The sequence below is a fragment of the Phodopus roborovskii genome, unplaced genomic scaffold (genome assembly GCF_943737965.1).
Source record: "Phodopus roborovskii unplaced genomic scaffold, PHOROB, whole genome shotgun sequence".
In the NCBI taxonomy this organism is placed as follows: domain Eukaryota; kingdom Metazoa; phylum Chordata; class Mammalia; order Rodentia; family Cricetidae; genus Phodopus; species Phodopus roborovskii.
In genome coordinates this window covers 12,069,116-12,092,002 of record NW_026126448.1, presented here as the reverse complement: position 1 = coordinate 12,092,002, position 22,887 = coordinate 12,069,116, and the positions used below count along the sequence as shown (strand labels likewise).

Sequence of the window (22,887 nt, the reverse complement as noted above, 5' to 3'; positions counted from 1 at the left end):
GAGGCCATTAGCTGAAGCAAGGATGGACTCCAGAAGGAGCAACGACAGTGTCCAACATATTTTCGGGAAAGTGCACGGTGCTGTCAGGAGCAATAGTATCTCATGTCAATGGAGTACTAATATTAAAACATTTAAATGCCATGTTCTGCAGGTTTATGGAGTGTTTGAATATTAAGCTTCTATGTCTGATTAATCTCATAGGTATAGGAAACATGGGTGAAGATAACCTGTAATACTCAGGAACCTTGCTATAAGACTGATTGAAACTTCCCTGAGTAAAGCAGGGACAAATATCTAAACAATATAACTATGTATGTATATATAAATATAAATCCCTAAAACAGAGGTAGAGTAGAAATGTCTAGACCAGAGGTAGAACTATAAAGTGCAGCATGATAAAAATATCCTAAATTGTATCAATATACAAAAATGTCTTGAACATAATTAAAAGTATACATACATAAAATATGGTAAGGATAATGTGCATAAAACATCATACATGAAAAGATTTTACACAATATTACAAAATATAATATACAATTCTTCCGGGAAGGGAATATAAACTTAAATTTACATAGGTTACCATATAAGAATCTGTATGAATGTAAGCTACATAATACTAATATCTCACTATTACTAAAATAATTCACAAGAAGATAGGCTAATCTACCTATATCCCATCTAAAATCATACCTTTCCCAATGTTTCCCTATCCCTATCTAAAAGAGATACCCAAGTCTAAGCATCACCTTCCATACCCAACCCTAAATAACTAAAACCAACCCTAAGAAGATAAAAATTATCCCTTAAATGCCAGGGAAAGGGGGCGTCGTTATCTTAAGATTACTTTCTGCTGAAATGGGATGATGATTGCTCCATGGGATCCTGTAGGAAGAAAATTTTTAGCAACAAAATTTTTTGACAGGACTAGCTGTGACATATGTAGCTAGTCTCTTTGTGGCAGAAAATTCTTGACTACAGTTCTATCTGAAACTCTGGCCAGGGTGTAATAAGAAGGTGCACCATTACAGGAGTTGTCTCAAGCAAAACAGTCTCAAACCAGTTTTATGGTTATGTTTGTAGTTCAGATGCATCAGGTTAAGTGGAAATGACGAAGTGGGGCCCCATCTTCTTTCCTGAGAGTTTAAAGATTGCTGTTAGGAATTGTTATTCCTTGTGGAAAACTTAAACATCAATATCAATGTAAAATTTTCAGGTTTTAAGGTATGCATATAGGGAAAGCATTAAAACGTGTATGAGAAAATTAGGATTTCAGAGAGAAAATTGTGTATAAGCAAATGAGTCCCCAGATTTTGTTCTTCTGCCTTACACCAATTGGCTTCTTGATATAACGCAGAAACTGTGAGTTTAATCTTAACAACATGCTTGAATTTAGAGACGGAAAGCCAAATCCAACTCCAAAGCCAGCATTGGTTACATGAATTGGGGAAGGTCCAAAAAAAAAAACAAATATACTTTGAGATACTTACTCAGCCATAAAAATGAGCAGACTAAATAGTTGCAACCTGAATCTGAAGGGTTGAGTGAAAAAAAAAATCTCAAAAGGCTAGAGATAGTAAGTAGTGCACACTTGTAATCTCAGAGCTCTGAGAGGTGGAGGCAGGATCACAAGTTTGAGGCCAACCTGGGTTATGTATAGTGAGACTTTGTCTCAAGAACCAGATGCAGCATCGTACACCTCTAATTCCAGCACTCAGGGAGGCAGAGGCAGGTGCATCTCTGTAAATTCAAAGCTAAACTGGTCTGCATTGCTACATAGTGAATTTCTGGCTGGTCTTGAACTCACAGAGATCCTCCTGTCTCTGCCTCCAGGGTGCTGGGATTAAACGCATATGTCACTATGCCCAATCCCCAGTCAACCTTTAGCTGTCTATAAACTCTCAGAGAAGGAAGGAACCTGGTAAACCCTTACCATAGTGGTGCTCTATAGTGCTGACCTCAATGGCCATCCGGGGAGAGACAGCATCAAAGCCACTGCTTCATGCCATGGCAAGAGCAGCAGCCTCCAGAAACTAGACCACTGGAGCCTCAGCCTTAGCCTCAGCCTCGGTCCTACCTCCACCTGTAGGGACAATTACTAGAGCTGTGGCAAGACCTAAACCTGGAAAAATGATCATAGGAGTCGTGGTCCAGCCTGCACCGATAGGAGAAACCATCTGAGCCTTGGACCCATCTACACCGGAGGAGCCATCATCAGAGGCTCAGCCCTGCCTGCATCTGAAGGAACATTCAGTGGAGCCACAGCCCCTAACTACACCAGTCAGAAAAGAGGGACCCCCTTGAAGCACAGGCTCCACCTGTACTGACTGGAGAAAGGTAGGTAGACAAGGTAAGAACACACTCAACAACACCAAGAGCGATACAGCATCACCAGAAACTAGTGGTTCTACAGCAACAAGACCCGAACATCCCAAAGCAGATGAAGCAGAAGAAAACATTAAAAACAACTTCATGACGATGATTGAGGCCCTTAAAGAGGAAATGAAAAATTCCCATAAATAAATAGAGGAAAAGATAGATAAAAAATTGGAAGAATTTCCTTATGCCTTAAAGAATACCAAGAAAAAGCAATCAAACTGGTGAAGGAAACAGTTCAAGACTTGAAGCCTAAAATAGAGGCAATAAAGAAAATACAAATCGAGGAAACTCTGGAAATGGAAAATCTGGGTGAACCATCAGGAACTATACAGGTGCTGGCATAATGAACAGAATACAAGAAATGGAAGAGAGAATCTCAGGCGTTGAAAATACAATAGAGGAACTAGATTCACCAGGAGCTCCACCGGCCTCTGCCTCCTGAGTGTTGGGATTAAAGGCACGTGACACCAATGCCTGGCTTCCAACAGATTCTTAACACAAAATATCCAGGAAATCTAGGACACCATGAAAAGACCAAACCTATGAAAAACAGGAATAGAAGGAGAAGTCCAGCTAAAAGGCACAGAAAATATATTTAACCAAATCATAGAAGAAAAATTTCCCAACCTAAAGAAGGACATATGAAAGTACAAGAAACTTACAGAACACCAAATAGACTGGACCCCCAAAAAAGTCTCATTGTCACATAATAATCAAAACACTAAACATACAGAATAAAGAAAGAATATTAAGAGCTACAAAAGAAAAAGGCCAAGTAACATATGAAGGCAGACCTATCAGAATTACACCTGACTTCTCAATGTAAACAATGAAAGCCAGAAGGTTCTTACTGGTCAGACCTTATGCAGACACTAAAACATCACAAATGCCAGCCCAGACTACTATATCCAGCAAAGTTTTCAGTCATCACCAATGGAGAAAACAAGATATTCCATGACAAAGCCAGATTTAAACAATAACCATCCACAAGTCCAGCCCTACAGAAGGAAAACTCCAACCCAAAGAAGTTAGCTACATCCACAAAAACACAGGCAATAGATAGATAATTCCACACTAGCAAATCCCTCAGAAACATACACACAATACCACCAGCAACAACAAAAACAAAAATAACAGGAACTAGCAATCACTGGTCATTATTATCCCTTAACATCAATGGACTCAATTCACCTATAAAAAGACACAGGCTAACAGATTGGATATGGAAACAGCATCTATCCCTATGATGCATACAAGAAACACACCTCAACTACAAAGACAGACATTACCTCAGAGTAAAGGGTTGGGAAAAGATTTTCCAATCAAATGGACCTAAGAAACAAACTGGTGTAGCTATCCTAATACCTAACAAAATAGATTTCAAACTAAAATTAGTCAAAGAGATGAAGTTCATGTTCTATTTGTCACAGGAAAAATCCATCAAGGTGAATCCTCAATTCTGAACATCTATGCTTCTGTGGTGATATATTATTTATAATTTATTAAGGCTTGCCAGAGGATCCAGAAAAGCAAAGTCAGTCACAGGCACACACCTTTAATTGCAGCGTCAGAAGCTAGGAGGTGGTGCTATACACCTCTCTCTAATCCTAGGATGCAGGATTAAAAAGTAGACTGATCTCTGTGAGTCCAAGGCAAACTAGATGTACTCAAGATTGATCTTGATTTAGTCCTAAAAAGAAACAGTTCACACAAAGATGATCTCAGAAACTGGGATCACTTGCCTTTAATCTCAGCACTAGAGGGGTATAAAAGATAGGAGCAAGGTCTTCAGCTGTCAGTATCAGGCACTCATTCTTCAACTACATTGATGATAGGAAGACATTAAAGTTTCAGGATTCTCCAGTCACACTGAGGAGAAGCTTCAGTCTGAGGTTTGGAAGAGCTCGTGGATCAGCCATTTCAGTCTGAGGTAGAGTCCCAGCTGCTTTGCTTTTCTGATCTTCAGCTTGAAGTTTGAACAGTATCTGTCACTGGATCTTTTATTTTACATGTTACAGTCCCCAATACAAGGGCACCCTCATTTGTAAAAGAAACATTACTAAAGCTTAAATCACACATCAAGCCACACACACTAATAGTAGGAGACTTCAACACCCCACTCTCATCACTGGACAGGTCTGCCAGACAGAAACTTAACAGAGAAATAAAGGAATTAACAGTTGTTATGACTCAAATGGGCTTAACAGACATCTATAGAGCATTCCACCAGGACACAAAAGAATATACCTTCTTCTCATTACCTCATGGATCCTTCTCTAAAATTGACCATATACTTGGTAACAAAGCAAACTTCAATAGATACAAAAAAAAATTAGAATAGTCCCCTGTATTTTTATCAAATCATCATTGTTTAAAGTTAGAATTCAATAACAACACTAATTGCAGAAAGCCCATAAACTCATGGAAATTGAACAATGCTCAACTTGAACAATGATTAAGGAAAAAAATAAAAGAAAAAAATCAAAGACTTTCTAAAAGTCAATGAAAATGACAGCACAACATACCCAAACTAATGGGACACAGTGAAAGCAGTGCTAAGAGAAAAGTTTATAGCACTAAATGCCTACATAAAAAACCTGGAAAAATCCCACACTAGGGAATTAACAGAACACCTGAAAGCTCTAGAACAAAAAGAAGCAAATTCACCCAGGAGGAACAGATGCCAGGAAATAGTCAAATTAAGAGGTGAAATCAACAAACTAGAAACAAAGAAAACAATACAAAGAATCAATGAGACAAAGAATTGGTTCTTCAAGAAAATCAACAAATTAGACAAGCCTTTATTCAAACTAACCAAAAAAGGCAAAGAGACAATATCCAAATTAACAAAATCAGAAATGAAAAGGGGGACATAACAACAGACTCTGAGGAAATCCAGAGAATCATCAGGTTATATGTCAAAACTAAAGTTGGAAAACTTAAAGGAAATGGACAATTTTCTGGATAAGTACCATATACCAAAATTAAATCAAGAGCAATAAACAAGTTAAATAGTCCTAAGGAGATAGAAAGCATCCTCAAAAGTCTCCCAACTAAAAAAGTCCAGGGCCAGATGGTTTCAGAGACAGATTCTACCAGAATTTCAAAAAAGAACTAATACCAATTGATGGGAGATGTCAATCTGTAAATATGTTTCTCTTATTGGTTAATGAATAAAGCCCTGTTGGCCAATAGGAAAGCAAAATAGGTGGGACTAGGAGACAAGGGGAATTCCGGAGGAGGTAGGATGAGATTCAAAATGTAGGACTGAGAGAACAACTCCGGACCCTCTCTCCAGTAAGATAAGACCACGTGGAAATACTTAGATTAGTAGAAATGGGTTAATATTTAAGACATAGCTAGCCAATAAGAAACACTAGTAACAGGCCATCAGCTTTATACCTAACAGCATCTCTGTGTTAGTTATTTGGGGCTGACACAGCTCTGGGACCAGGCTGGTGTGAAAACCACTGGTAACAACCAATACTCCTCAAATTGTTTCACATGATAGAAGTAGAAGGGACACTACTAAACTCTTTTTATGAGGCTATAGTTACACTAATACCCAAACCACACAAAGATACAATGAAGAAAGAATTACAGACCAATCTCCCTCATGAACATTGCTGAAAAAAAATAAAAAATAAAAAATACTGGCAAACTAAACTCAAGAACACATCAGAAAAATCATCCAACATGACCAAGTAGGATTCATCCCAGAGATACAGGGATGGTTCAACATATGCAAATACATCAATGTAATCCATCATATAAACAAATGAAAAAATTATCATCTCAATAGATGATGGAAAGCCTTCAGTAAAGGTCTTGGAGAGAGCAGGAATACAAGGAACATACCTAAACATAATAGGCAATATACAGCAAGCTAACAGCCAACATCAAACTAAATAGAGAGAAATTCAAAGCAATCCCACTGAAATCAGGAACAAGACAAGGCTGTCCACTCTCTCCATATATATTCAACATCTACTCAAAGTTATAGCTAGAGCAATAAGACAACAAAAGCAGATCAAGGTGATAAAAATTGGTAAAGAAGAAGTCAGATTTTTGCTATTTGCTGGTGATATGATAGTATACATTAGTGATCCTAAAAATTTCAGGGAACTCTTACAACTGATAATAAACACTGATAAACACCTTCAGTAAAGTAGCTGGACACAAGATTGACTAAAAAAAAAAAACAAAAAACAAAACAAAACAAAAAAACAGTAGCTCTCCTATATGCAGATGATAAATGGACTGAGAAAAAAATCAGAGAAACATCACCCTTTACAACAGCCACAAATAACATAAAATATCTTGGGGCAACTCTAACCAAACAAATGAAAGACCTGTATGACAAGAACTTAAGTCTTTGAAGAAAGAAACTGGAGAAGACATCAGAAAATGGGAAATCTCCCATGTCCTTGGATAGGTAGGACCAATTAGTAAAAATGGCAATCTTATCAAAAGGAATACAATGCAGCTATCCCTAGCAAAATTCTTTACAGACCACAAAAGGACAATAGTTAACTTCATATGGGAAAGAAAAAAACCCAAGATAGCCAAAACAGTCCTGTACAATAAAGGAACTTCTGGAGGCATCACCATATCTGGCTTCAAACTTTACTATAGAGCTGCAATAATAAAAAACAGCTTGGTATTGGCATAAAAACAGACAGGTGGACCAATGGAATAAAATTGAAGACCCCAATATCAATACACACACTTATAAACACCTGATTTTTTTTTTATAAAGAAGCTAAAATTATAAAATTGAAAAAAGAAAGCATGTTCAGCAAATGGTGCTGGCCTAACTGGATGTCAACAACTAGAAGAATGCAAATAGATCTATGTTTATCAACATGAATAAAACTCAAGTCCAAATGGATCAAAGACCTCAACATAAACTAATCACACTGAACATGATAGTAGAGAAAGTGGGAAGTAACCTTGAGCACATTGGCACAGGAGGCCACTTCCTAAATATAAAACTACTAGCACAGACACTGAGAGCATCAGTTAATAAATGGGACCTCCTGAAACTGAGAAGTTTCTATAACAAAGTACAGGGTCAGTCAACAAGACAAAACAGCAGCCTACAGAATGGGAAAAGATCTTTATTAACCCCATGTCTGACAGGGACTGAGCTGTCAATCAAAAAACTAGACATCAAAAAATAATCTAATAAAAAAGCATGGTATAGAACTAAACAGAGAATTTTCAACAGAGAAATCTCAAATAGCAGAAAGACACTTAGGAAAATGTTCAATATCCTTAGACATCAGAGAAATGCAAATCAAAACAACTCTGAGATACCATCTTACACCTGTCAGAATGGCCAAGATCAAAAACAGGGGTGGCAGCTTATGCTGGAGAGGATGTGGAGTAAGGGGAACACTCTTCCATTGGGACTGCAAACTTGTACAGCCACTTTGGAAATAAGTATGGTGGTTTCTCAGAAAATGGGAGGCAATCTACCTCAATACCCAGCAATACACAAGGGATTCACACCACAAGGACATTTGTTCAACTGCGTTAATAGCAGCATTATTCCCAATAGCCAGTGTAACATGGAAAATAAAAGACCCAGAGACAGATATTTGGTTTCAAATTTTAAACCGAAGATCAGAGAAGCAAAGCAGCCAAGCTACTAGCTCTTATCTCAGACTGAAATGGCTGATCCTGTCTCTGCAGTCTCTTACCAAGACTCAGACTGCTGCCTCTCCTTAGCATAGTTGGAGAATAATCCAACTGACTACTGAAGACCCTGCTCCTATCTTTTATACCTCTCTACTGCTGGGATTACAAGCATGAGCTCTGTTACTCTTTTAGGCTGAATCAATCTCATGTAGCCCTGGGTGGCCTTGAACTTAGTGAGATCCATCTGCCTTTGTCTCCTAAATCCTGGGATTAAAGGTGATGTGCCTGGCTTTTATGGCTAGCTAGTATGGCTGCTTTGGTATTTTGATCTCCAGTGGCTTTAATAAATCATGAACAACATATCACCACAAGCCAGAACCTGGAAAACCTTAGATGCCCCTAACTGAAGAATGGATAAAGAAAATTGATACATTTACACAATGGAGTTATTACTCAGTGGTTAAAAAAAAAAAAAAAAAAAAAAAAAAAAAACAACAACAACAAAAAAATGGCATCTTGGAATTTGCAGGAAAATGAATGGAACTAGAAAAAGCCATCCTGAGTGAGGTAACCCAGACCCAGAAAGACAAATACAATATGTACTCACTCATAAGTGGATATTAGACATAAAGCAAAGGATAATCAGACTATAGGCCACAATCCTGGAGAACCTAGGTAACAAAGAGGACCCTAAGAAAGACCTACACAGATCTGCATAAGAAAGGGGAAAAGACAAGATCTCCTGAGTAAATTGGGAGCATGGAGGGCAGAAGGGAAGGTAAGCGGGAGAGGGGAGGGTGGAAGGGGAGTGGGGGAAAATGTATAGCTCAATTTAAAAAAAAAGAATCCAAATGTGATAAAAGGACATAGAAGTATGTCTCTGCTCTGTTCTGCAAAAATTGCAGTATTGAATTATAGGTATACCAGATATACCCACTGGAACAAATAGACAAAGTGTACATGGGGTCCCTGATCCTCATTGTAACTTCCTATAAATTTAAAATTACTCAAACTAAAAAACTAAAACTAAGTTAACCATCATGGGGGAATCTTTGTGAGTAGTAAATGTTTTGTTTATATTGTGACTGTTGTTCTCAAAGGTCATCTAAAGAGACCTTTCACCTGGGTATATTGTTTTGCTTTTTTAATTTTAAATACAGACTTGTATTTTTTTTTTTTTTTTATGTGTATGGGTGTTTTATCTGCATGTACGTCTGTGTACTACTTGTGCGCCTGGTGCCTGCAGAGGCCAGAAGAGGGTATTGGAGCTCTTGGAACTGAAGTTACAGAGGGTTGTGAGCCACTCTGTAGGTGCCGGGAACTGAACCAAATTTCTCTGGAAGAGCAGCCAGTGATTTTAACTACTGAGCTATCTCCCCAGTCAAAGCATTTATGTCTTTGCATATCAAGGGCCAGGCCTCACTATATAGCCCAGACTGGCCTAGAACTTGGGATTCTCCTGCTTTGGATTTCTAAACACTGGGGTTGCAGATATACACCACCTTGTTAAGTTAAAAAATGCCAGCAACCAAAGTTTGTGAAGAAATGAAGCAACAATTTCAGCCTTTGTTTTCCCAGCCCAAGACTGGAATATTGTATCCTTTGCTATTCAAAATCTTAGACATATCACATATCACTGAGTGCTTCCATACAAGGCTTGCATTCCCTCACCAACATCCAATATGAAACGGATGTATGTAAATGTTTATCACATGAAGATATCCCTAGGGCTTCAGCAGAAGAGATAGAGTCTGGCTTGCAGCCTGCTGGAATAATCTAGATAGTATCTCAGGCTGCTATGTGAGTAAGTGCATAAAACCAACCAACCATAGGCTGCAGTCTCATCATCCAGGAGTGAAATCATTCTAGGACATCAGTGTTGGAAGTCTCGACCAGAGGCAATAAAGGCTTTGCACCATATGGGTCATTCTTTTTCTTATATCCTGTTTTCCTATTCAGGGCAGAGCCTTTTATGTCTTTCTAACCCTCCTTGTCCTGAGAGTTCAGTAAGTCCAGAAACCAGTCAACCATCCTTTGCTGCTGCTGAATAATAATGTCCTTTGCTCAAGGAAATACATAGCTAATAGAATATGGAGGAGAGGCTGGAGGATGGCTCATTTGCTAAGAGCATTGGCTTCTCTTCGAGAGGATCCATGTTCTACTCCTAGCACCTACATGGGAGCTCATGTCTGTATTTCCAGTCCCAGGGGATCTGATGCCCTCTTCTGTCCTCTGAGAACACTAAATGTACATGGTACACATACATACATGCAGACAAAACACTCATTTACATAAAAAATAAATAAAATATGAGCCAGGAAGTGGCAAACCGATTTAATCCCAGCACTCAGGAGTCAGAGGCAGGCAGATCTTTGTGAGTTCAAGGCCATCCTGGTCTACAGAGTGAGTTCCAGGACAGCCAATGTTACACGGAGAAATCTTGAAAAACCAAATAAATAAATATATAAAATGTCAAGGAAAAGTTCATATTTAAGAAGTTAGTAAATTGGATAGGCATAATGGCACACACCTTTAATCCCAGCACTCAGGAGGTAGAGGCAGGTACATCTATGTGAATTCAAAACCAGCCTGGTCTGCAAAGTGAGTTTTAGGACAGCCAGGGCTGTTACCCAGAGAAATCCTGTCTCAAAACAAAAAGTTAGTAAATTGATAGTGGTTGAAATACTTGGATAAGAGCCTTTCCCACCTCAAATGTTAGAATTTCAGATCCACACCTAATTTACTGTTTGAAACAGCCAAAGACCATTTCTAGATGTAATGCCTAAAAATACAATAGTATTTACATAAAAATGCATGTAGAAGCTGTGCCTGATAAGGCATGTTGGTAATCCTAGCATTCAGGGTCTTGAGGCAGGAGGATTGTGAGTTTGGGGTCAGCCTAGGCAGTATAACAAGACCCTGTGTGAGAAGCAAGGAGGGATGGAGGGAGGCACAAGGAAGGAGGCATCTAGAATAGGCTCATGCCTATTTGTAAGTTGCCTTGTGGCGGGTGGCCTGCTTAAAAGAACCCTGGATCAGAGAGCCATAGTTACTTTCCTCCTTTCTGCAACAAAGTATCTGACCAAGACAATTTAAGGAACAAAGGAGTTATCTTAGCTCAGTTTTAACTATTGTCCAATAAGGTCCAGCAACCTCTGAACAATAATAAGATAGCAGACTGGAGAGATGGCTCAGTGGTTAAGAGCTCTAGTTACTCTTCTAGAGGTCCAGAGTTCAATTCCCAGCAACCATATGGTAGCTCACAACCATCCATAATTAGATCTGTTCCCTCTTCTGGCCTGCAGACATACATGGAGATGGAACACTGTATACATAATAAATACATCTTTTTGTTTTTTCTTTTTTTAAAGTTACTTGGCTTCAATCTTCTTGGGAAAGTCCTTTTTCTGTCTGTACCTCTTCTTGGGGTCCCCTACACTCCTCTATCTCTGCAGAAATGAAGCAGAAATGTAATCTCCCATTTATCGATCTTTGCTCTCAAACTGGGAATAGTTTAACCACAGGGGCTGTGCGTGTCTCATTCATTCATTCATTCATTCATTCATTCATTCATTCATAAACAAGAGTTTGACTCAATGGCCCTGTCTATCTATCCTCAAACTTGAAATCCACCTGTGTGAGCCTTCCACTTTCTGGTTATTTTATTTTATTTTATTTTGAGCCACAAACACAAAGCTCAGTGTCTGGCCCTAGTGAGTGTTTGACTACTTTTGTGCAATGGATGTCATGCCCCTAGTGTAAACGGAATGTGGCTCAAGCTGCAGGACTAAGTCAGGACTCCCTATAGTCGTGTTAGTAAGAAACTGTTCTGGGCTCCTCTGAGCTCCCAAGAGGACTCAGCTTAGGTAGCTTGGGCTGTGAGATTCCAAGTCCACTTGAGAGAATCAGCAGTGACCTGCTTGGAAATGGGATGTGGTGTTTTGGAAGACAATCATATTGAAGTGTCTGCCCATCTCTGCTGAGTTGTCTTGAGGCACCTCTACAGTCCTCAAGGACAAAGGCCCAATTGGATTCACTTCTCTGTTCCCAAAACAGCCCCAAACTCTCGCCAGCACATGGTATTCCTCAACAAAAGATTGCTGAAATGAATTGGAGTCCAGTAGCCCAAGGTCGTTGGCCCACTGCCAGCCGCAAAACATCTTGGCAAACTTGACCAGTAGCTCAATCCCAGGGTAGTACTGTTGGAGCTAGGACATGGCCCTAGGGATTCACAGCTGAATGTCATGAATCCAGAAGGTTCCCGAAGCTCCACCTTCTGGCAGCTTGCAACATGAATAATTCAGGATTGGAGTAGTACTCAGATTTGGGAAGGTCACTGACAGTTGGGAGGAAGAAAACCTTTAGATGTCCTCTAGCCAGGCAAGCTGGGCTTTCAGGTTTCTGGGATTCGTCTTCTTGAGCCTTGAAGTAGGCCCTGTCTACGGAGACTCTGCCCCTGTGGAAATAGTTTCCCTGTGCTCTCACTATGTCTTCTGCTTGCCCAACCCCCTTGGTGTCCACAGTCCTGTCTCACTGGGCAGGCACTGGGACGCTCGTTTCTACATTGACAATGACTTTCAGCTGGATGTTTCTGTGCTTCATAGGACTTATTATTATTTTATGATCTAAATAAATATGATATTTATTTTGGATATCATTGACCATATTATTAGTTAAATTTCTTGGAACATTTTTTAAAAGAATTTCATATATGCATATCATCATGATGTGTCTTGATCAAATCCACCCCCATCCTGCTTCTTTTCCTGCTCCCCCCACTTTTCCCTCCCAACTTCATGGGCTCTGTTTTTAATTCCTTCTTTTTTAGATTTATTTATTTCATTTTATATGTATGAGGTATGTATGTGCACAGTGAGATCAGAAGAGGTTGTCAGATCCCTGGAATTGGAGTTTCCAGTAGCCTGTTGGGAGCTGCCAAGGGAGCTGCCAAGGATGTTAACCCTGGGTCCAACTGCTCTTTATCTGTCATGTGCTGTTTTAAACCCAATGAGTTTGTTTGGTGCTGTGTGTGTAGACATGGGTGCAGGGCTATATCCTGAACCAGGAACTTTATTTCTTATATTTGTTTATAGACAAGTCTTTTTTGGCGGGGGTGTTGTTTATTTGTCTCTTTTTTAAAAGTTTTACTGTTTAGCCCCGACTGTCCTGGAACTCACTCTGTAGACCAGGCTGGCCTCGAACTCACAAAGATCCAATTGCCTCTGCCTCCCCAGTGCTGGAATTAAAGGCACGTGCCACCACTGTGTTCTCTATGACTTGGTTTTTCTGGAGAAATCTCTGCTGGCTTTGAAGTTGTGATCCTCTGCCTCTACCTCCCTGGAGGACCTTTGAGTAAATCATCTGATTTTAGTTGTGCATTCATAAGTGAAAGACCATAATGGTTATCTCTTGGGATGCCTTATGATCTTTGTTTCACCTGCTGAACTGTAAACCCATTGGGGCCACTGGGTAGGGATTAGATGCATCTCCTCATTATATGTATCTTCAGTAACTAGAGTCTAGACATTCAAAACATACTGATTGAATGAATGAATGATAAGAAATCTATGTCTGTCATAGGCCAGGTTAAGCTCTTTGCACAGTAACCAGAACATACCCATTTGGTGACTGTTTTTAATGCAGAAACATTCTAGACACATTCATTTATCTACACCACGGAGGATAAAAGACATGCCTCCATCATTAGCTCATGCATGCAGAAGGAGCTCAGTAAACGTCTTATGAGTGGAAGAAGCTTCTTCCAAGCTAGGTGCTGCCTAAAGTGTCTCCAATCAATTAATAGACTGGATTCTCTTCTGGGGCCTACTTTCCCTCTTCCCTTTCCCCCTCTGGGAAATGGAGTCTCCTAGTCCCTCCTGGACTCAGTTCCCCCAGGGCCTTCTCCAAGAGGAGCCCCAGGAGTGGTGACAGAATGTGGTTTTAGAGGAAGTGGGCAGAAGGGCAGGCCAGGGTCATTCCAGAACCCGGGCCGTGCTGGGCCCGGTCGGGCAGAGAGCCAGAGCCTGGGAGAATCATCCTGGGACTGGCCGAGAAGAGCTCCAAGGGGGCGGGCCAGGGTCAGCGAGCAGCCCCGGGGCTGGGGGCGGAGAGGTCGGCGGTGCGGAGGGCGGGGAGTGAGGGGTGTGAATTGGCCACGCCGGCTCCGGTGCAGTTGCGAGGGGAGGGACTGCGGGGGACGCGGGGTGAGTGCGGAGGGGCGCGGGGCCGCAGATCCGCAGGGCGCGGCGGGCGGGCGGGCGGGGAGCAGGGCGGAGAGCGCGGCGGGCGGGCGGGGGGGGCGGCGCCGGCGCCGGGGGTGGGGAGCGAGTTGGGCGGCTGCGCGGGCTCCGCTTTAGCCGCCGCCGCTAGGGCGCGGGGGGCGGGGGGCTCGGCGCCGCGAGCTCGGCCATTGTGGAAGCCGCTCCCCTCCGCCGCGCCGGAGCCGTCCGCCGGCCTCCTTCTCGCGCTCACAGGGTAAGGCGCGGGGCGGCATCGGGGGGCTCCTGGCTCCTCCGCCGCCTTCGCGGCGATGCTTGGAGCCCGGGCGGCCGCACCCCAGCCCCGGGGCGGCTGGCAAGCGGGTTGACAGGCACTGGCACCGCGGCCGTGCGGGCCTCGCACCTGCAGCGCGGGGAGTGCGGAGCGCGCGGAGCCGGGGTTCCCTCGGGCGGCCGCTGCTCCGGCCAAAGGGAGGCGTGTTTCTGGGGGAAATGGGACACACGAGAGGGAGCTGCAGGAGCGGGCAGGGAAACTCGCCTCCGGGTTCCCGAGATCGGCCGATGGCACCGACGCCCTGCCGATCCTCGGTCACGCGTCCCCCTCTCTTTGTCAGCCACGCGCGGCGGGCACGCGGACCCACCCGCGCCGCCACGGACTCCGGGGAGCTCCCCTCCCCCCGCCGTGGGGGTGGAGGCGAGGTGGGGAGAGCAGCAGCCTGTCGGTGCCGGGTCAGATGGCCTGGGGACCTTCGAGATGCACTGGGGGTGTGGGCGCGCGTTCCTGCCAACCAGGACGCGTGGAGTGACCGGAGTGATTGAGGAGTAGGGAGGAAGCCCGGAGGTCACACAGGTGTGTGTGTGAGAGGTCGAAGACTGTCACCGACCCGGGTAGAAGCCGAGTGCTCGGCTTCTCACGGAGGAGGCCTTGCTTTTGAGGGCCTTTGTAGTAAAAATGGGCGTCTAGGAGGGGAATGGGCGGCTCTTGAATGAAGCAGGTGGTCTGAGAGGAGGGGCAGTTTCCTGTCCAGGGCTGAGGGTAGGATGGGTGCACAGCCTGAGTTTCCTAGAGGTTGGAGCTGTCACTTCAGAACTAGACCGGGCAAAAGAGGTGGGAGGTGATCGTAAGACTGAGGTCAAGTGTTACGATTAAGGGCAAAGCTGTACCAGTCGTTGGGTCTTTCCAAATTCTTTTGGTGGTAAGATTGGGCCTTGGTGTTCCATGGGAAGATCCTCACATTGCTGACACAGGAATGTCCTGACAGGGCTGCTGTCTGCCCTGGGCTTCATAGAACCTCCCCTGCATGGTGGGATGTTCTTTTGTTATCTGAGTTCTGTGTTTCTCCAGATGTCAGTGATCTGGGAGAGTGTCGCTGCCTCTAAGCTGAGATTCCCAGAATCTAGGAGGAGCTGTGCCAGAAACCCAGACATTTAGGCCACATCCCTGCTCTGCACAGCCCTGTGTCCAGATATTCCCCGTTAGAGAAAGTTTGCCATGCTCGGTCTCTGGAGCCCAGAGAGAACTATTTACCTGAGCTAGATCTAGGTCCTGATCGGAGGGTTGACAGCTGAAGGCATGCATCATCTTGGCTCGGAGAGCCCTCAGGGTGGTTGGCCATGTGTAGCAGATGGTTCTGGGCAGTGAGCTGGGCCTGGGTGAGGGAAGGCTGCCCAGTCTGGCTGGTGGAGCCCAGCTGGCTTGGAACGATTGTGTTTCCGCTCCTCTCCCTCCACTAGCTAAACTGACCAGAAAAACTGACGGTCTCTTCCCATCATCCCTGCCCCCATGCTGTGTGATGTATTCCCACACAGCCCTTGGAATGAGCCGATGAATATTTTATCTAAAGCCTGCTGTGTGACATACATGCTACCAGCTAAGTTTACATTCGCATTTCACGGTGTCCTTAAAATATCCTCGAAGAAGTATTGCCCTTCCCCCACTGTGCAGATGATGAAGCTGAGTCTCCTAGAGGTAGAGTGACTTGCCCCTGATCTCACCAACTGTAAGTGACAGAACCAGAATTTACAGCCAGGATTATCTTGCTTTAAGGTTTAGTGCTGTGTCTAGTCTGTGTGCTGGAGAAATCAGGAATTTGCACCTATCCTAGCTCATGTCTCTTTTCATTCCTGCTGCTGAGATTGTGCATTAGCGTTTGAAATTACTTCCCATCTGTTGTCCCATTTTATCCTTATAGCATCCCTGGGGGGTAAGAAGGGGAATGTAATAATAGATTCCATATTGAGTGCTTACTGGATACCTGGCATCAAATAAAAGGATATTGTTTAGTTCTTGCAAACAGCACGGTGAGGTTAGATGGTGGCATCATCCCCATTTTACAGGTGAAAATGTCGAGGATAACAAGATTAAATGGCTTCTTCGGGGTCATACAGCTAATGAATAATAGAGTAGAATTTGAATTGATATTTTTCTGCCTGGCTATAAGTAATAGAAACTAACATTCACACAATATTTTTGTTTGTTTTTAGGCAGTGTCTCATTAGGTGGCCATGGCTGGCCTGGAACTTGTTATGTAGACCAGTCTGGTCTTGAACTCACAGAGATCTACCTGCCTCTGCCTCCTGAGTCCTGGAATTGCAGGCATGTTATGCCATACTTGTCTAAAAAATTTATTTTTAATTCTGTATGCATGTGTATGGATGGATATATGCATGAGAGCCAGGTGTCTGAAGAGGCCAGAGAAGGGTGTCTGGATCCTGGAGCTAGAGTTATGAGTAGTTGTGAGCTACCTGTAGTGGGTACTGAGAATCGGAAGTCAGGCCTCCTACAAGAGTAGTGTGTGTTCAAAACCATGTCTCTCTATAGCCCAAATTTGTTTGTTTGTTTGTTTGTTTGAGATTGGGTCTTTGAATATAGCCCAGGAGACACTGACCTCAGTCTTCCTGCCCCAGCTTCCTAGCCTCCTGAGTGCTGGTATTACAAGTGTGTGTACCATATCCAGCTACATTGTGCTTATGATCTACAGGTATTTGGGGCTAGGGTTGTAACCCAGTGGTATAGCCCTTGCCTAGCATGTGCAAGGCCCTAGACTCAAGCCCCAGCATTGGGTGGTAGGGAGGGAGATTTATCCGTCTCTCATTCGACACTCTGAATCTCAGGCTGACCTGGTATTCAATATGAACACTAACCTTAAAATTACTTGTAGGGATCCTCTTGTCTCTCTCTCTTTTTTCTTCTTCTTCTTCTTCTTTTTTTTTTTTTTTTGTTTGTTTGTTTTGTTTTGTTTTTCAAGGCAGGGTTTTTCTGTATTGCTTTAGAGCCTGTCCTGAAACTCACTCTGTAAACTAGGCTGGCCTCCAATTCACAGAGATCTGCCTGCCTCTGCCTCTCACTGCTGGCTTTCTCTTCCTTTCTTTCTTTCTTCCTTCCTTCCTTCCTTCCTTCCTTCCTTCCTTCCTTTCTCTTTCTCTTTTTTCATCTTTAGAAACATTGTTACTTTAATCCCAGCACTTGGGAGGCAGAGGCAGGTGGATCTCTGAGTTTGATGCCAGAATGAGTTTCAGAACAGCCAAAGCTATACAAAGAAACCTTGTCTTGAAAACCAATATATAGATACTATTAATTTTGTTATGTTGTGATCATTTAAACTGCTGTATGAATGCCTATATACCATGTGCATGTCTGGCCTGCAGAGGCTAGAGGTCATCCGATCCTAGTTCAGTTCTGAAAATAGAACTCAGGACCTCTAGAAGAGTAGCCAGTGCTATAAGTCACTGAGGCATATCTCCAACTCTCCTCCCACCTCTATTTTTTTAAGCACTGGGATTATAGGCATGAACCACCATGCCTGGCTTTTTGTTTTGTTTTGTTTGAAAGAAGACCTCATGTAGCTCAGGATAGCCTTAAACTCAATACATTGCCAAGGCTGGCCTTGGACTCTTGATCCTCCTGCTTCCACCTTCTAAGTGTTGGCTCTTATAGGTCTGTCTGTCCGTCTGTCTACCTACCTACCTAATATAATTTTCCCCCAAGCCCCATGAATTAATCTTGGCATGTGTTATTTCTATTTTATTTTGTTTGGTTTGGCTTTTCAAGAAAGGGTTTCCCTATGTGGCCCTGGTGTCCTGGAACTCACACTGTAGACCAGGCTGACCTCGAACTAAGAGAGGCACCTGCTTCTGCCTCCTGGGTGCTGGGATTAAAGGTGTGAGCCACCATACCCAGCCTCATATTTCGTTTTGTAAATGAAGAAACTAAGGTTCAGGTAGGTAAAGAGATCAAGTCAGTAGCAGGGCCAGGAGTCTTGATCCACGTCTCAGTGTTCCTTGTGTGACCCTTTCATTCTGTTCACATTCTTCCCTCTCTCCTCCAGATCCTTTCTCCCTGGACATCCAGTCCTTCCTGTGGCTACCCCTGCTTGCCCACCATGTCTTCCTCAGACGAAGAAACGCTCAGTGAGCGATCCTGTCGGAGTGAGAGGTCATGTCGGAGCGAGCGATCTTACAGGAGTGAGCGGTCAGGGAGCCTGTCTCCCTGTCCCCCTGGGGACACCTTGCCCTGGAATCTGCCACTGCATGAGCAGAAGAAGCGGAAAAGCCAGGATTCGGTGCTAGACCCTGCAGAGCGTGCAGTGGTCAGAGTCGCTGGTAAGAGAGATCTCCAGGAGCTTTTGCTAGCTGGGTGCTGTGAGTTGAGGGAAGAGTGGGCCAGTATGCACCAGCATGGTGGAGAGCATAGAGGTCCTCAGAGCCAAGTCAGCTAAGAATCTAGTATATTGTTTTGATGACTATTATTATTGCAGAGATGATGAAAGAACATTCAAGAGAAACCTGAAGGGGAAAAAAACCAAAACCACCACCACCCCTATGCTCAAATGAGGTCTGTTCTCATTTCTGTACCTTTCCCCTGGATTTTCCCCACTCAGTTGTATTTTATGTATATACTTGTTACTTTCCTTTCTGGCCTATGTTCCAGTGTGGATCTGTCTCTTCATTTACCTTGAAAAAGAGCTTCTGATTTACATTTCAGATTTTATGGTTATTTTTAAACTTATTTTTTTTTTCTTCCTTAGTTGGTCTCACTATGTAGCCCTGGCTGGCGGCCTACTACTTGCTTTGTAGATCAGGCTAGCCTCAAAATGTAAATCAGGCTGCCTCTAGAGTGTTAGGATACGAGGTGTACACCACCATGCCTGGCTCAGACTTTATAGTTTTGTTTTGTTTTTTTTTTTTTTTTGTTTTTTGTTTTTTTTTTTTTTTTTTGGTTTTTCAAGACAGGGTTTTTCTGCATTGCTTTTGAGCCTGTCCTGGAACTAGCTCTATAGACCAGGCTGGCCTGGAACTCACAGAGATTCACTTGCCTCTGCCTCCTGAGTGCTGGGATTAAAGGCATGGGCCACCAACGCCTGGCGCTTTATAGTTATTTTTAAAGGCTATGTATATATATTTCATGGTTTTCCTAAGTCCTATTCTTTCACTGTAGTAGACTAGACAGTGCTATAATGATCATGATTAGGTATAAAAAAACTTTTGATTTCTGTTATGTTATTTCATTATAAGGAATTCTTTGGCGGGGGCGATTTTACTCATGTCACCTTTTGAAGGTTGTGTATAGATTCTCTAGGATCTCAGTGCCCGGGTTAGGGGCTGCCCCCTCTAATCAGGAGGTGCCTGTCTGCCTTTTCCAAGCAGCAGTGGTTAAGAGTGTAGGCTTTGGTGGATGCTTAGAACTGAATTTGGGTCCCATGTAAGAATAGCCAATACTCGTAACCGCTGAGCCTCTCTCCAGCTCTCAGCCTAGGTTCTGACTTAATAAAAGAGCAGCTTCAGGGGCAGCATCCAGAACTGTCTCCTGGATGTGTGCTCAGCACCTCAGTAGACTTTGGTGTCACCAAGCAGGTAGAAAGACAGAAGTGCGCAGACATTCAGTGACGTCATCAGCTTTCAGTTCATTGTCAAGGTCTGTCTTGCTGCCTTCTTTGTGTCCTTCAGATAACACCCCTGCCTCCTTTGCTTTATTGTCTCTCACCTGGACCTCCCTATCTACCTGGTGGCTCTGGTTCCATCAGTTTTTTCCTCCTCCTTCCACATGGCCACCAGAGCCTTTTATTCTGAAGTGCTCCTATCACCCAGCTGCTTAGAAGCATCTCTGTTTCCTCGTTGCCAGTGAGATAAAGGCATAAGGACCCACCCCAAACCAGGCTCCACTCCATCTCTTCTGCTTTACCAGCTGCCCCCACCCCCATCCACAAAGCACTTCGCAGTAGCTCGACCTTCAAGGTGTGCAGCTTGTGGGATCAAACCTCTAGGCTTTAATTTTCTTCTCTGCAAGATGTCGGCCACTCTTTCTCCTCTCTTAGGCATCAGCCCTTCTAGTCCTAACATCCCCAGTGGTACCCAGTGTCTCCTCCTCCACTCCTATATTCATGCTTTTCTCTCCTTCTGTTCCCTTGTATAGCAGAGCAGTTAACCCACAGGGAGTCCATCACTCCCTCACAACTGTGAGCAATTCAGTGCTGTGACTGATTTTATATGTTGACCTTCAGTGACTTGTGGGGGGCGGAAGTGATGGGGGGAGGTATGCATGCTAGAGATCATCAGGAAAGGAGTGATCGACCAAATGAGCACCACAAGTATTTAAAGGCTAACATGTGACAGTGGGCTGTAACGGGATGTTAGAAGGGAGAGGGTTATATAGACTCATGGATCGGGAAAGATGCGGCTGAGCTCTGGAGGAGCCAACAGTAAAGAGGCATTGCAGGTAGGCTGCAGTTTGAACTGCCAGTGAGCAAAAGGGAGCCCTTGGCAGAAGTCCTCTTCAGATGTCTTGGTCCTGAAACATCAGCTAATAACAGTGTTTGGAGCAGGCCCTAGAATGCAGGGAAGGGTTTGCTTGCCCCCAGCCTTGTAGGGGTATAACTCAAGTGGGCTAAGTCACGGACCTCTCATTCTGAAGGCAGAGTGGATGCATCGTTTTTTTTCCTTGCTTATATTTCCTAGCCCATTCTCCATCACTCACACAGAGTTCTAGATGGCTTTGTGACAGTTTTTTTTTTTTTTTTTTTTTTTTTTTTTGCTACAGTCATCTCCGAGAAGGCCCTGCTGTTTAAGATTCTGGTCTAGGCAATAAGTCAAGGGGATTCAAGGGAGTTTAGTCATCAGGCAAAGGCCCTCTGGACCCCACCAGGTCAGCTGAGAAAGGGCTGGGTGGGTGTTAGGCTGTGCTTTGCTTCTGGCATCACACTGATCTTTGCATCCTGACATCACCAATGACTGTCTTGGGGAGGGGGCTGGACCAATGAGGCTGGAGATGGGGAAACTGCTGTGGTTAAAAATAACCGTGCTGCAGTTGGGTGTGTTTCTTTAGCAGGAGAGAAGAGAGGCAGCGGAGCTGGGCTAGACTGCTACTTTAGAGTCTGGCTGAAGTCTCCATTCGATTTTAGAATGTGGGGGCTCCACCAGAATAACGAAACAGGCAGCCTTGCCTCTGGGGGGACTCCCACATGTGGGTGCTGGGAGAATCTGAATGCTCTGACGCTCTCTGCAGCAGAGTTTGCCTTCCGCGAGGACGTGAAGTCAGGCTCACACTGGAAGCATCTGTGTCCAGTGTAACTTTCTCCTCCCCCAGGTTTTGGGTTATGAAGCTAAGTGGAAGCTGTTAGAACTGGACTCATCAAGGGTAGAGAATTCCCAGTGCCTAACTCCTTTCAGTGTCCGGATCAGGTCTTAGGACCCCACCTTTAGTTGAAGGGCCAGATGGGAATTCCCTGCTGGTCACCCTTTGCAGAGGAGAGAGGCAAGCCAGTGCTATGCACAGAGCGCTGCTTCTCAAGGCAGCGTTCCCAGGCTCACGGATGCTGCCGCCCAGTCTTCCTCTGCCTTCCCTCACCTATTTCTTGCCTTTTGTCTCCCTCTTAGCCAGCTCTGTTCTCATTTCCCCAAGTCTAGCCCCTTCGAAATGTACCAAGAGCCAGTTGTGAGAGCTTTAGGGTTTATATAGAGGTTTCCAAAGGTGAGCTAGTTAGGACTCATGCTAGGCTAAGGCTCTGGGCCCTTGGGGACTTGCCTGAGGTCACGCAGGATTGGCAAGCACAGATCTAGGTAACTCTCAGTGTGAGGTTATTCCATTTCTTAGGCAACCTGGCCCAGTCTGACTCTTGTACAGGTGACAATTTAAATAGCTGGCTGTGATCTCCAAGTCACCACTGGGAGCAGCCTCGAGGTTCTGGCCTATGGCAAAAGGAGAAGGCAGGGACAAAAATGGAGAGAACCAGTAGTCTGTCTCAGCATCTCCCTTAAACTCCACGCCCGAGACCTTTTAGTTGTTTTCCCCCCTCTGACTCTGTCTTGAATGAATAACAGATATAATGACAAGTTGTGGGGGAGCTGAGGCGGGGGGAGGGGGAGGGAGGGGGGTTATTTTAACAAGGTAGATAACATTAAGCTGGGCAGAGGTAGCACATGCCATTAGTCCCAGCACTTAAGGGTAGAGGCAGGAGGACCTTTTAAGTGGAGTTTTCTGTCCCACCCACAAGTTCCCAAATAACTGACACAGAGGCTTAATATCAATTATAAATGCTTGGCTGATAGCTCAGGCTTATTACTAACTAGTTCTTACAACTTAAACTAACCCATTTCTATTAATCTACATTCTGCCACGTGGCTCATGGCTTTACCTGTCCTCCAGCATGTC

The 22,887-nt window shown here is 43.9% G+C and overlaps 1 protein-coding gene across 3 annotated transcripts in view; it reads left to right on the top strand.

Moving 5' to 3' along the window:
- The first annotated feature begins 18,620 nt into the window (after window positions 1-18,620).
- The window catches only part of Macf1 (microtubule actin crosslinking factor 1), a 312,940-nt gene continuing 308,673 nt past the window's right edge, over window positions 18,621-22,887 (top strand). For all 3 annotated transcript variants that reach the window (XM_051188727.1, XM_051188725.1, XM_051188724.1), the window contains exon 1: window positions 18,621-18,842. In XM_051188727.1, the coding sequence (XP_051044684.1) occupies window positions 18,623-18,842 (220 nt within the window). In that variant the 5' untranslated portion in view covers window positions 18,621-18,622. The remainder of the gene's footprint in view (window positions 18,843-22,887) is intronic.